The sequence below is a fragment of the Astyanax mexicanus genome, chromosome 16 (genome assembly GCF_023375975.1).
Source record: "Astyanax mexicanus isolate ESR-SI-001 chromosome 16, AstMex3_surface, whole genome shotgun sequence".
Classification (NCBI taxonomy): domain Eukaryota; kingdom Metazoa; phylum Chordata; class Actinopteri; order Characiformes; family Acestrorhamphidae; genus Astyanax; species Astyanax mexicanus.
The window spans coordinates 31,455,963-31,470,232 of NC_064423.1; the positions used below are offsets into that span (position 1 = coordinate 31,455,963).

Consider the following 14,270-nt stretch of genomic DNA (forward strand, 5'->3'; position numbering starts at 1 on the left):
TTCCACTACCTTAAATGAAGTTTGGAATAAATGTGGTGTGTTAAAAAGATGCTCGGATTTTTTACGTTTAGGAGGGAACTTTTCATACGTATTTTTATTACATTCGTTGTTATTACGTTCGCTTTGAACTTTGACCGCTGGCCTACTGGCAAAGACGGCCTGTGCCTGGTTTGTGTTTATGAACAGAGCCTTTTCTTTATGAATATTGGTCCGAATGTATTGTACTGTATTGAAACTCGCATGTCTGTGTATTGCAGCAGCCCTGCTTTCCGCAAGTACACGTCTAACATAAAAAAACGCAAATGCAAAACGTAAACAGCGGCCTTTCACTAGAAGTTATGTGCGGATTTACACAGTGAATTCTCGCGCAAGAACATGAGAGTCCTGAAGCCTGGATGCGATTGAGTGTGTGCAAATGAAAAAGCATTGATATAAATATGTTTAATATAGGTAGTCTAATAGTAATGATTATATACTAATATTAGTAGCCTAATAATACAGCAGTGAATAGAAATCTACAGTGCTTAATTAACAAGGTAATTAGTACTGAATTATAAAATATATAGTAAACACTCAAACAGAATAGATTTGCATATTGATTGTTCATATTTATGGAAGATTAGGCTTCAGGAAGACCCCCCCCCCCTGCTTTAAAAATGAAGGGACGGGGGAGCTGAAGAAATGAATGCACGCAGTGTTAATACAGAAATATTCCAATACTTTATTTCTTTGTTCTGAACCAGGTTCAATATTTCTGTACAGAAAAGAAATAATAATAATAATAATAATAATAATAATAATAATAATAATAATAATAATAATAATAATAAACAAGCAAACTAGTACAAACGGACATTGAATGGCTAACAGCAACTAAAAGTGCCAAAACAAAAATACACTTTTATGAACCAAGCTTCTTCACTGGATTAAACACAAGATAATCCAAAGGGAAGAAACGCAGGCTGGAGTTGATGGTACGTGAGGCGAGCAAATTTCCAAAAAAGAAAAGGTCACAATAAATGCCACAGCTGTGACAGGAAAGGTCAATGAAGGTGTTATTCAAAGAAAAAGAAAAAATAAGTGGTCATCCAGGATATTGCTACTGTGCTAAAATCAGGCCACTGGTGTGGCCTCTTCTTGGTGGCTGAGCTGTGAAAACACTGCTGAGTAATACTGACACCCTACCGTCACCAAGTTTAACAGTCATATCAGCACATGCACCCTCCCAAAGCTATAGCACAAAGGCCCACACTGATGACTCCAACAATGAAAATAAATAAATAGCAAACAAACGCCAAATAAGAGGTAAATCAGTGGGTAAACATTGCATATCACGTGATAACTTGTCCGCACACTGCTAAATTCATTGTCAGGACGCATAGAGACCTGAGTATGTTTTTTTTTTAAGAACTTCTCCTTTTGGTAACCCTGAATGAACGTGTTAAGGCGTATTCACAGTACGGGACGTTCAATTATCACAGAGGAGGAGAATAAGAGCTAAGTTACTAATAGAGAGAGAAACACGTTCAAAACATGTTCAATAAATACAAAAATGTGGATTGTCATTCACAACGAAATGTTTAACCTTTTTTAAATAATAACAATGATAATAATCATACAAAACACATATATACGTATTGCCTTTGGCGTGACATCATACTACCATTACAAAATTATTTCTATATTTAAATAGGTATAAAAAAAAGAAAATAAATTTGAAACGGATGGACCAACAGTAGTAGATCCTTGCGGAGCGCTTCAGGCGGAGAATCTGCGTGTTTTGGGGGGCACGTGAAAGGTCCTGGGACAGTTTATTCAGGTTCCTCCTCTTAGTTCCTAAAGGTTCCTCAATCGTTCAGCTAAGGAAGGAGCTGGGCGCCACCCGCTTGTGGTGCGCAAGCACTCCGGAAAAGCCACTGGAAAGCGTGGATGAAAAGGACGGTAAGCTAGTTCTTAGAGACTCCGGAGAGCTACTGGAGATGCCGTATCCCGGGGCGCTCTGGAGGCTCTGGTGCTGCTGCGCCCCGGCCACGAAATAGCCATCGTGCCCCGCGAGTAGTCCAGCAGCCGGGGACGAGCTGACGCTGTAGCCGCCCAGCATGGGACGCGCGTCCCCGTTGGAGATTCCCTCGGCGCTGGGCAGCAGCGAGCCGTATGCTGCGGAGTGTCCCTGGTTAAGGAAGCCGTGCGCCGAGCCGTTGTAGTGCGGGTGGTGATGGTGGTGCGGGTGGAGCGGCAGGAAGGGCGACAGCTGCCAATAGAGGGGATTGCTCGAGCGCTCGCCCAGTCCGAGTCCCAGGGGCGCGAAGCGGAGCCCCCTTTTCATCACCAGCTTACCGCGCGACGTGGCCGAGCGCCGTCGCAGTTTGCCGGTTGTGCCGCCAATGAAGACGTCGTCGCTGGACGGGTCCAGCATCCAGTAATTGCCTTTGCCCGGGTCATCGTAGTGGCGCGGAACCTTTACGAAGCACTTGTTCAAGCTCAGGTTGTGGCGGATGGAGTTCTGCCAGCCCTGCTTGTGCTCCCGGTAGTAGGGGAAGTTCTTCATGATGAACTCGTAGATGCCGTTGAGAGTCAGCCGCTTCTCAGGGCTCTGCCGGATGGCCATCATGATAAGCGCGTTGTAGCTGAACGGGGGCTTGTCGTGCTTGCCCCCTTTACTCTGCTGATGTTGCTGCTGTTGTTGTTGATTATGATGATTATGATGATGCTCCTGCTGCTCAGAGTCCGCTCCTGCGTGCTCGTGGTCGTGCTCTTCCTCCTCTTCGTCCTGGGGTCGCTCGCGCTCCGGAGGCTCCCCCTCCATCCCTGCGGGTCTCTCCGGGAGCGCGGCGCCCACCTCCTCCTCCTTCAGCTTGGACGGCAGCAGGAGGCTCTTGATGCTGAACGACGTCGACTTCTGCACCATTGTGTGCTCGCGCTGATCTCCCATGCCCCCCCAAAAACAGTACGAATAGATCCCTGGAAAATTGCAAACGGGTCATGCGCGCCTGGATCGTGGTGGACTCATCTCCGGGCTCGAGGACGCAGGAGTCGAGAAATTAGTAATTAAGCAGCAGGAAGCCGCAGCAACTGCTCATCGCGGGATGAAGGTGGTGGGGCAGGAGGAGGAAGAGGAGGAGGAGGAGGAGCTGGGAACTTGGTGAGAAATGTTTTCACGCGGCGCGCTCCTGCTTTCAGGCTTTATCCGGGAGCTCGAGCGCTTGATGTGAGCGAGGGAGGAGGGACCGGGAGAATAAATTCCACATTCATTCATGTACACACACTCAGACTGTGTTTAAGGACCTCTCTGCGCGTGGTGTACGGAGGTGTAGGAGGCGCTTCAGCACCAGGGCTGTTAACTGTTTAGGCGTCTAGATCGTTTGTTTTCTTGTTTGCTGTTTGTAAACGTGCAAAACCTGGGGAACAGATCAATAACACGAGATTATTAAATCAAATAAACCAGTATTTATTCATACACGCGCTCTAATAGGGTTTAATTTATTTATTATATATAATGTTGTATAAGTCTGTACACATACATATATTAGTGCATATATAGTAGCCTAAATATAATATACAGTATATACAATTTAAACACACTGTTATGAGATTATTCCACACGATGAATAAATAAAATAAAATCAACCATATTTATTGTTTATCTTTATACATTTTTTACATTTTCAAATATGTACAAACACAAAACAGTGTTTTTGTTGTGTATTTTTTTGCATGTTTTTTTTACTCGTGTGCCTCGTGAGTATAATTTATTATTTTCTATTTTTATGCCCTGTTGGTCCAATATACACGTGGTACTAAAAATACATTTTACAACAGTTACGACTGATAAAACTGATGTATTTCATGAAATGAATGAAACCTGAGTGCCCCTAGCGGCTACAGATTCAAAGCGCACGGGTTTTGTCCCCACCCGTTTTCGACATTTCCCGCCCACCGCACCTTAGCACTATAGTACAGATCATTGGCTGTACAACTGCAGAACACGTGAGTGGATTAACCCCTAGCCAATTGTAGTGCAGGTATCCAGACACGATCAGCCAACCACAGCACAAAGAGGCGGAGTTTCTCGTAAAACAGGTGGAAAAAAATAAATATATTCGAAAAACTGTGTTATCAGTTTCTCTTTTTGCTCAGAGAGCTGCAGAGTTCGCTGATAGAGACACAGAACCTAGAAAGCCTTAAAAACCGAAAGTAAAATAAGGTCGGAAAATACATTTTATTTCTCAAATTTTAGGAGCTTTTATAAACATTTAGTGCACTGTTGAGCAAACTTTTATTTGACACTGTTTCCGAGTTTGGAAGTTAATCAGAGTGTTAGGAAATCTCATAAACATCATTTTACAAATTAAAATGTGATGTATAATTTCTGAGTTATATCTGTATATCTGTATATATGCTGAGTTCTATATTTCTATATTATTATGTAATATATATTTTTGCGTGGAATATTCTTTACACAAAGCGATTTCTAACTACATGTTAAAAAACAAAAACATTAATTTAAATTATGCCTTGTCGGTATTAATTACATGTTTTTTTTCTGTGACACCTCGGCTAATGTATTGCTGTTTTGGAAAGACCATGTAATAGGCCTACTGAATGAAGCCGGTTACACGTTATTCCATAACATTCGCCGATTCATATCGAAAATACAAATCTATATTATTTCCTGCTGTGTGATCTACAAAAATGTACACAGTAAATGTAACCCTTGTAGCGTTAAATTAGCCAATGCAAAAATGTATCAATAATTTTTTTTATAAAACACCAACAGTGTTGATTTAATACTGTCAGATTTACCGTGTAGAAATGATATAAAGCAAAATACTTACAATTTTTGTGCTTTAACACTGCTATTGAAACGATAATTTGCCAGTTAATCTAATTTAAAACTTTATACGATTTTAAATGATTGATTTTAATGACTTGTGCACTTAGTGTAACTTAATTTAGAAAACAAGCGTGAAAGCATATTTTCCGTTAATTTATTATTATTATTATTATTATTATTATTATTATTATTATTATTATTATTATTATTATTATTATTGAGACCCTACCAAGTAAATAAAAATTATTATTATTATTATTATTATTATTATTATTATTATTATTATTATTATTATTATTATTATTGTTATTATTATTATTAAGACCGTACAAAGTAATTAAAAACATTAAAAAAACGAACTATTTTATTTCCACGTTACTTTGTAAATGATATGTATAATTTTGGTTGTATGTGCAGTTGTGTGCAGTAAACAGATAGAGAGCGAGAAACAACAACTAGTAATAAAGAAAGTGCTTGTTTCAAAGATGTGTGTGTTGTGGGGCGGGGGTCGGGGTGTTTACATGCAGCTTATGGATTATTTGGGGGGAAGTTAGAACACTCAACACCAATAAGAAAACATATGGAAACATAATGTATTTCAGATCTTAAACAGCCTTTCGAAAATCACTTTCCTTAGCAGTTTAAACAAAATAAAGAAACGTCACGAAGTTTCAGTCTGACCAAACATCAGCTAAGTATGTTTTTATATTTTATAAAGAGGTGTCTGAGCACAAACACAACATACATGTTGTTATATTAATGTACAGTTTCTTGGGTTTCATACTTGGGTCTGTATATAAACAACATGGCTGTTTATTATAAATACCAACAGCAGTAAAAACAGAGACTTTATTATTATTAATATTATTATTATTTTTTATTGGTAGTAGTAGATCATGACAATAAAAATAGTATTCATAGTTATTATTATTTACTAGTATTATAAAGACATTGCTAGAAGCTCTCAGACTACAACTTCAATTTTTTTATGTACTGATGTGCACAAATATAATATGGTGCACTTATTAAAATGTCCTGCAAATTTGGAGATCTATGCTTTAAATAGAATTAAACAAACAAAACATAACCTGACAAAAATGTTTTTTTTTTATTTCTCAGTGGAACCAGATTAAGCAAGCTATTTAATACGTTTTTAAAATTCAACAAGGTAATTTTAAAATACCTAAACTAAAATAATAATCTTTAACATTTACTTTGTAAACTCTTTTTGTGTGTAAAGTGAAATTTGGCTCTTTTTTATTGTGTATTATTTGTGCTTTCTGCAGTATCTGATTTTTACTGAATACGGTTTACGTCTCCAGTATTCTTTCTGAATTTATTGCTACTATACACCCACAACTTTAATTCTCATGCTAAGTAATATTTATTATTACTTTGGGAAGATGTTTCACGAACGTAACAGCTTTAAGGTGAACTTTTTTTCTGTTTTTTTTTTTTGTTGCTGTAGTCATAATTTTTGTTATTACTTTCTGCACATTCAAATGGTCCTTGAGGTGCCACAACTTTCGTGACAGCACTGGGAAATTACCATGTAAAAACTTTATTTTCTGAGCGTTTGACAAAACATCCGGGGCTTGGGCCTCACGAGTCACCCCACGACCTATGTGCACCTGAGATCGATGCACGAGGAAAGTGCTAATTAAATTCCAGAAAATGCTAAATAAAACAAAAAAACAAACGGTACAAGTTATTTCAATTAATTAAGTTACTAATTAAATAATATATATATCACGTAAGTTGCTCCAGAAAACGACTAAGAATTTGGGAGTTGGCATCACGCACATTGCGGCACGGGGGGCGATATCAGTGTGGAAGAAATTCAGAGCGGCTTTAAGGAGGCGCGTGAAGCTGAGCCCCCGTGTGGTTCACGGTAGTATAGTTAAAGAAAGGAGAAGATGGAAGAAGATGTTAAGCGGTGTAGTTCAAAATGACGATGAGGTGAGAGATGAGGGAATAAAGGAAGGAGGAGAAGAAGTGAGGGCGTTGCCCTTCTCCCAAAATTCAGTTTCATAACTCCATAAAGAAAAGTTTACACCTCTTAATCAGAGCCTGCTTAAAAGCTTGTTCTGAGCATAAACAGCTCCAAACAGGAAGTGATGTGATGCAATTTCTGGATATTTTGGAGGGAAACCTGTCCATATAACTCTCCCCAAAACAAGTGGTTTAATGAATGACCATGATTATTACAGGAAAGCCTTTTTGATTGTTTGTTATATTGTCCCAGAAATTGCTGTGAAATTATTAATTTTAAAACATTTTACCCACTGATATAAATGTTCATGTAAAAGCATAATAATGCAAATAACTGTGTTTAAGTTACAGAGGGCCTTTAATAATATCAACACCTTTCTAAAACAGTCATCTAATTAAAAAAAAAAACACAAACATATGACAGTTGTCAAAAACAATCCTAATTCAAAATATTTCAAATATTCATTAAAAGACAGAAAACAGTTAACTGCATTGAAAATGAGTCTTACCCTCAATGTATTACCGAGTGGAATTAAAGGTTGATTGATTGAACTTTTTAGCAGACACAAACTGTGAAGCATTTCTAGCTTTATGGACTTATCTATTTTTTATACTAAAATGCAGGCAATGTTCATATGCTATGGCCTTTAATAATAATAGTAAACATTACATTATAAATCTCATCACTTATCACTTTCCAATTAGGGAAATCTCGGAATTGTGGACAATAATTAATTGTAGGTAGCCACCATTTTATAAACTATTAAAATGGCCACATTTTAATTTAAGAATCAAATGATTTGATCAGCTAAGTGTTTGGGTGATTTTACCACATGCAGCCATACAGCATCACGAGGAGCTGATTTTGGCAAAAATGATTTTTAGGAAGGTGACAATATAGGAAATTCATACATTGAAATTTTTTTTTTTTTAAACGCCTTAAGGAAGTCTCTAAACCAAGGCTCTCTTAGTTAACAAACTGAGGCCAGTAAAAAAGTAATTATGGTTTCTGTATATTATATTATATTAACATATTATATTATATAATCATACGATATAAACCTAATTATCATTAGATGTCTAATTACAGTAAGTGCATTGTGAATTGTCCTCCTGATACCTGTTACCTGATACTAAATGTACCTCTTTGTTCAACATCAACTATTACTATTCTATTCAAATTTCTATTTTCTTTTTCTTTTAACTGCTACATTTTTAAGTTGCTTCATCCAGCTTATCCATTAGTTAACTGGCTATTCACCTGAATATTGAACCGATGTGGATGATTTTTTTATCAATAATGTATAAGTTGTCTGCATTTCTGTAAAGCTGCTTTGTGACATCAGTTGTATAAGGCACTGTAAAAATTACATTTGAATAAACCCATTAACAGCCCAGCATTTTTGTCAATTTTCTGCCTGATATTACACCACTAAATCTTGAAGATTTCTATTCAGGCATTACATAAAAAGCTTTCCTGTTTGATAAGGAAGGTTACTACAAATACTAATTGTAATTGTAATAGAAATTATTTTAAATAATGAATAACAATCATAAAATTGGCTCTTTCCTGAATTTCATTTTAAAATCAATATTTTCCTGAAAACAAATTAAACAGTTCCTGTCCTCCAAACCTTTAGTTTCATTATGGTTGTCTATTTTTATGTCTATTTTCAAACCTGCAGAATTTGGGTTGATTCCTGTTACTGATCTGGAATTATAAAGTGGAGTAGAGAGTGAAGAGGCAGCTTCTCCAAATGCCCTGTAGTAGATTCAGAATGTGAATAACCTTTCATTGCAGAGAAAAAGGAGTTTTGTATCATCCAAACACTTGTAGCCTGTATATGGGATTAGGCCTGTATAGAGGTTAATGAAGCTTATTTGAACAAACATATCTGTCCATGTCTATTTTGTTCAGTGTATGTCTATTTAAAATCACAGTGTCCATTGGAGGGAACCTTCTTGATGCTGCAGAAGTTATTTGTACTTCAGCTAAGCTTGAGTTGCTAACAGGGTTACCATATGTCCTGTGCACCAACACCTGTCAGCTCTACAGTTTTTCTCTCTGGTCTTTGATTCCTGCTTCTCTCTCATCTCATTTTTAAGTTTGGAGTTTGTCGTGCATAGTTATACATGGTACTTGAAATGCTTGGACTGAATAATAGTAAGCCTCAACTAAGGAGTTAAACTGGGTTTCAGATGCATTAGACGGTGCATTAGAATCCACATGTGTGTGGTATATGTATATAGGTTAATTGAGGATTGATGCACTGTTTGGAGAATTCTGAACACAATATTTTTGCTTATTGTTTCCTTGACCTACATGTTTAATATTCCCTTATTAGTTGCCTGAACAAGTGTGCAGTGATTACTGTACAATAATTACTAACAGCAATTCAGTAATTTGTATAAATTAAGATAAAAAATTATGATAAAGTTTGTGTAAGGTTAATTTGATTCAGAATGTCTTTCAGATTAAAAAAGTGCATAAAAAGAAAATGCAGATGGGTTGCATAGTTTAAAAGGTTCCTTTTATGTCCAAGCAGTTGCTAGGTTAGGTGGTATCTATAATACGTATGGTACACATGGTTACTATGGTGTTGCTTGGCTAGGTGGTTGATATGGTGTCCCAGGTGGTTTATGTGGAGTTGCCTACATGGTTTCTATAGTAACCTAGGTGGTTTCTTTGGTACCTCAAGTGGTTGAGTGTTAACTGGTGTGTTTTATTTCTCTTGGTCAAACACTTTATTTTCATTTTTGCACTTTTTGACGTAATTTGAATTCAGCAGTTGTTTACACTGCATCAACATGACTTCAATGATGAATGGACCAATAGAAATGCTTCGAAATGAATTTGTTTTTCATTTTACACTGATTTACATTGAAAGATATCCCCCTTTTTTTCCTTCTCACATAAAGTTGCTATGTTTGAGAGTGATTTATGTCAGAGAGTGATTTGTATTAGAGGGAAATTAACTTTTGCACCACATCCAATAGAACTCTATTAAAATGCTGTATACAAGTTATATTTTTTAAATAAAATGGAAACATGCTTTATTTAGACCTTAATTTACCCCAATAAATTCACTCACAATAGCAGCAATATAGACAGACTGTGTAGTATTGAGGTGGGCGATAAAGTATATAATGACATATAACAATATTACAAAATATAATAATATTACTTTTTTGTAGGATATTTATTGTAGACAATAAGTGATAACTGATACCATTTGTTGAGTAAAACCTATTCAAATAAAAACAAATTACATTCATACAAAAAGTAGTGGCATATAAATTACTTAACTTTTTATGTTTTTTTGTATTTGTTTTTATTTTTATTTTTTGCATCTGTTTAAGTAATGTTGTTAAATAAATGAAACCCCATATTACTATATGTTCATAGAACTATGTACTCTACCTTACTCATCCTTGTTTACTAATGTTTTTATTTTCTCTTTTTCTTCAGCAATTCCTGTTTTTCCCTTCGTTCCCTCCCGTCTCTCCCACCTTGTGTGTTGACGTCCCCCTGGGGTGTGTTTACTCCTGTCTCCAGCACTTCACATTGCCGGGGAAAGGTCAGTACTGGACGAGAGAGAGGGATTCACAAGATGCCTCCACCATTTATCACCCTGCCACTTTGTGACAAAACATAATAATCCCAGGAGGGAAAACACACACAAACACAAACACACAATTGAAGCAGTTTGACCTGAATAGTTTTGGAGGTGTTCCCATTGCAGCTTGATTTAAACCACCCTGCTATTTTCTCAGGATTGTACAGGATTAGACATTTATTAAAGGATTATCTTGAGATATCACTTATTACTTATTAATACTTATTAATACTTATTAATAAGGGTGTTGTCCTACTTGCCATCTGGAATACACATTTGGAATATACTGTATTGTATTCTTTAGTAAAATGTTTATTTAACAGGTGTTTTACAGGTAACATTATGGTGATAATGTCTCATAATATGTCAGGGACAAATTCTCTAAGCAATCTTGTCCAATTTTGACCAGATAAGAAAAATACCTCAAGGCTCTATCCTGCACCCAATTTTTTTATTTTTAAAATGTGTCTTTATTTTGTGACTCTTTCTCAACTAAACAATAAGCAATGTATTAAGCTGTTCAACAGTATCTAGATTTAATTTGTGTGATATCACATTTGTATTAAACCTGATTAAATGATCTGTTCATGTTTATTCTCTGGCTGGGACTGTGTGGATATAGACTGAAGACAAGTGACTGTTATATCTAACACTGATTTAATTCACATTTTATATTGTGAACTAAGGAACTTTTGTTTGAAATAAAGATACACATATGTGGAGCTGAATCTACGCCAGCCCTGAACACTACTGATCAATAACCAATAGGAGTCAAAGCTGTCATTAATTCACACGTCAGAAAGAAACAAGGTGTATTTATTATGTTCAGCAGTTGGTAGTATGCTGGGCAGATGTTAGTGTTGTCTGCTTCACCTCTGCCAGCGAGTATTCAGCTGTGCTCTGTTCCAAATCCCAGAATTCCTATGAGGTAACAACTGTTTCCATCAAAACAACTATTCCCAGAAGGCCCAGGACACATCTTTCAGCAGGAAAGTGTTACTCTGTAATCAGAATAACATTCACAGAATTTGTGTAGAATTGCTTTGTGCTGTAAAAGTGGGACGAGGCAGGAATTGAAGTGATTTTGAGGTTTAAACTGATGGATTTTGTTTAATCTAACCTGCTTATAGGACGAATAGATGGAGAGATAGATCAGTGGATGCACAGATAGACACATGGATAAATAGAAAGGAGAAATAAACTGAAGAATGGGTGGATGAATGTACAGAGAGAGCAATACAACATATGGATGGATTAATGGGTGTGAATAGATGGATGGATGGGTGCATGACTGGACAGAGAGAGCGATATATGAATAGATGGATGGGTGGATGACTAGACAAAGATATCAATATATGGAAGGATGGATAGATCAATGGATGGTGTGTAAATTGACGGATGCATGGATAGATGGGTGGTGGACTAGACAGAGAGAGCGATATATGCATGGATGAATGGGTGGATGCCTGGACAGAAAGACCGATATATTGATGGAAGTGAATAGATGGAAGAGCGACATACGGTTGGATGGATAGAGAGAGTGATATTTGGATGTATGGATGAATAGATGGATGGATGGATGGGTGTGAATAAAAGGATGTATGGATAGATTGATGGATGACTGGACAGAGAGAGCAATATATGAAAGAATGAATGGATGGATGGATGGTTGGATGGATGGACAGATGACTGGACAGAGAAAACGATATATGGATGGATGGTGGATGGGTAAATGACTGGACAGAGAAAACGATATATGGATGGATGGATGGTGGATGGGTAAATGATTGGACAGAGAGTGATATGCAGATGGATGAATGGGTGGGAATAGATGAATGAATGAATGAATGAGTGGATGAATGGACAGAGAGAGGGATGGAAGGATTGGTAAATGATTGGACAAAGAGTAATATGTAAATGGATGAATAGATAGATGGATGGATGGACATAATATTGGATGGGTGGATGAAACACAGTTTCACTGCTTCAGAGCTTAGTGCTGGGGGCCTTGTACCCTGCTAGCCAGAGCCTGGCGAAGTGCCAGCTGTTTTATATCGAGAGTCCTATTTTATTGGCAGTACTTCTCTACAAGGATTACACAATCTGTGTGTGTGCTTTTGCACATCTGTGTCAGCAATGGGTGCAAGCTAAGAGTATCTAAATTAGAAAAGGTGCCCACAGGAGCATTTAACATGAAGTGTATGTGCATATAATATTGTTCTGCTTGTGTTAGAGAATGTAGTAGCTATAGAAAACCTAAATCCAATATTTGCTCATGGGGAAAAAAAAAATCTGGGGCAATTCAGCAGAGCAGAGGATTTTACAAAGCCTTTATCCAAATCACTGCTTTAACTAAAGAGAGAAAGAGAGAGAGAGAGAGAGAGAGAGAGAGAGAGAGAGAAAGGGGTATTACAGTGGGGAGATATACCCCTCAATGATATCTTAAATCTGTTAGTGCCACCAGCAGACTGAAACTCTCCATGTTAATTACCAACTTATATTAGCCTAGTTTATTTGTTCATATACAGAGTGAGCTAAACTAGTGTGTCTGAGTGTGTGTGTGTACTGTGTCAATATAAAAATTATTCACACCACATTTTTCCCCCCTTTCATTGCCTTTATAAATGGAATAATATATGTAATATACAAAAATGTTTACAGTATTAATTAGAGTGAAATGATACGTTTATTAGGCAAAATGTACAACTGAAGTACCTTAGTCTGAATACAAGATGAGATCTGGTTGGGCATGGAGGTTTACAGGTTCTGTATGGCATCCTGCAGCACATTTACCCACTGATGTTGCAGCTGGGCCTGTAGATCCTGCACTCTCATACGCTGTGGAAGATGCTGTCCATGCTGGTCTCATAAGCGCTTGATTAGCAGTACAGTTGGCAGCAGTGCAGCCATAGAACTTCTGCAATTTGGCAGAGACATTTTGAGGAATGCTGGGTGTGGGTGACCATTATCCTGCTGAAAATTCCAGTTAGAATCTTAGCCATGGGAGGCAACACATTTGGACACAAGCTATTGTGTTAGTTTTGCAGAAAACATTAGAAATGTATTTGTATTTGTATGTATTTTTGTAAATTATGGTAAAAATAAAAGCTTTTTTTTAAGAAATCAATTAAAGGGTGTTAATACTTGTTAATAGCTTTGTACATGTATATATATATAAATGTGTGTATGTTTTTGTGTATGTGCTTGTGTTTGGTCTTAAGTGTATACAGTATGTCTGTGCATCTGGTGTGTGTGTGTGTGTGTGTGCACTGTTGCGAATCTGATCTCTCTCTGTGTGGACAGTGCTTAGGGATTACTGAGTCTTGCCTTTTGGGCTTTAATGGCTCAGAGCAAATCAACAAATGTGTGTGTGTGTGTGTGTGTGTGTGTGTGTATGTGAGCTCATGTGTGCACTGCTGCCTTTCCTAGATCACCCATCTGCACAGATGTGAGATCCTAAGACGAGGTCATGGTGCACGGAGGTCTGTAACCTTGCTCCAGTTTCTGCAGCTCTGGCACATTGGGAGACTAGTTGACATACAGCAAATCCCGCCGATCAAAACATTTGCTAAAAAACGTGACGTCCCTCGAGGCAAACAAACAGCTGCACATGGGCAGTTGATGTCCATGGGAGTTGATGTCCATATATTTCTATTTTAAGCTGCACTCATTGCTGCTGACACAGATGTGCAAATGCACACTCTATCCAGCTGTGGAGCAGTTTAACTTTGAATGATGGTGCTCCATCCACTACGTTTTGATGAACTGAAAAGTTGGGGATAAGGTGGTGATTATTTAACATCCTGAGTCTGACCAGTCAAATCCCC

The 14,270-nt window shown here is 37.3% G+C and overlaps 2 protein-coding genes across 4 annotated transcripts in view; one reads left to right on the forward strand and one right to left on the reverse strand.

Moving 5' to 3' along the window:
• The window catches only part of acyp2 (acylphosphatase 2, muscle type), an 86,511-nt gene that overhangs the window by 56,515 nt on the left and 15,726 nt on the right, over positions 1-14,270 (forward strand). For all 3 annotated transcript variants that reach the window (XM_022669961.2, XM_022669962.2, XM_049465448.1), the window contains one exon: positions 10,296-10,404. In XM_022669961.2, coding sequence (XP_022525682.1) covers positions 10,296-10,404 — 109 coding nt within the window. The remainder of the gene's footprint in view (positions 1-10,295; positions 10,405-14,270) is intronic.
• foxg1b (forkhead box G1b) lies at positions 1,032-3,282 on the reverse strand. Its single transcript, XM_007231773.3, has one exon. The coding sequence runs from the start codon at positions 2,930-2,932 to the stop codon at positions 1,856-1,858; it is 1,077 nt and encodes a 358-aa protein (XP_007231835.3). The 5' UTR covers positions 2,933-3,282; the 3' UTR covers positions 1,032-1,855.

What these genes read in the sequence shown, in the direction of transcription:
- foxg1b (XM_007231773.3), bottom strand. Translation starts at nt 2,932, where the DNA reads ATGGGAGATCAGCGCGAGCACACAATGGTGCAGAAGTCGACGTCGTTC.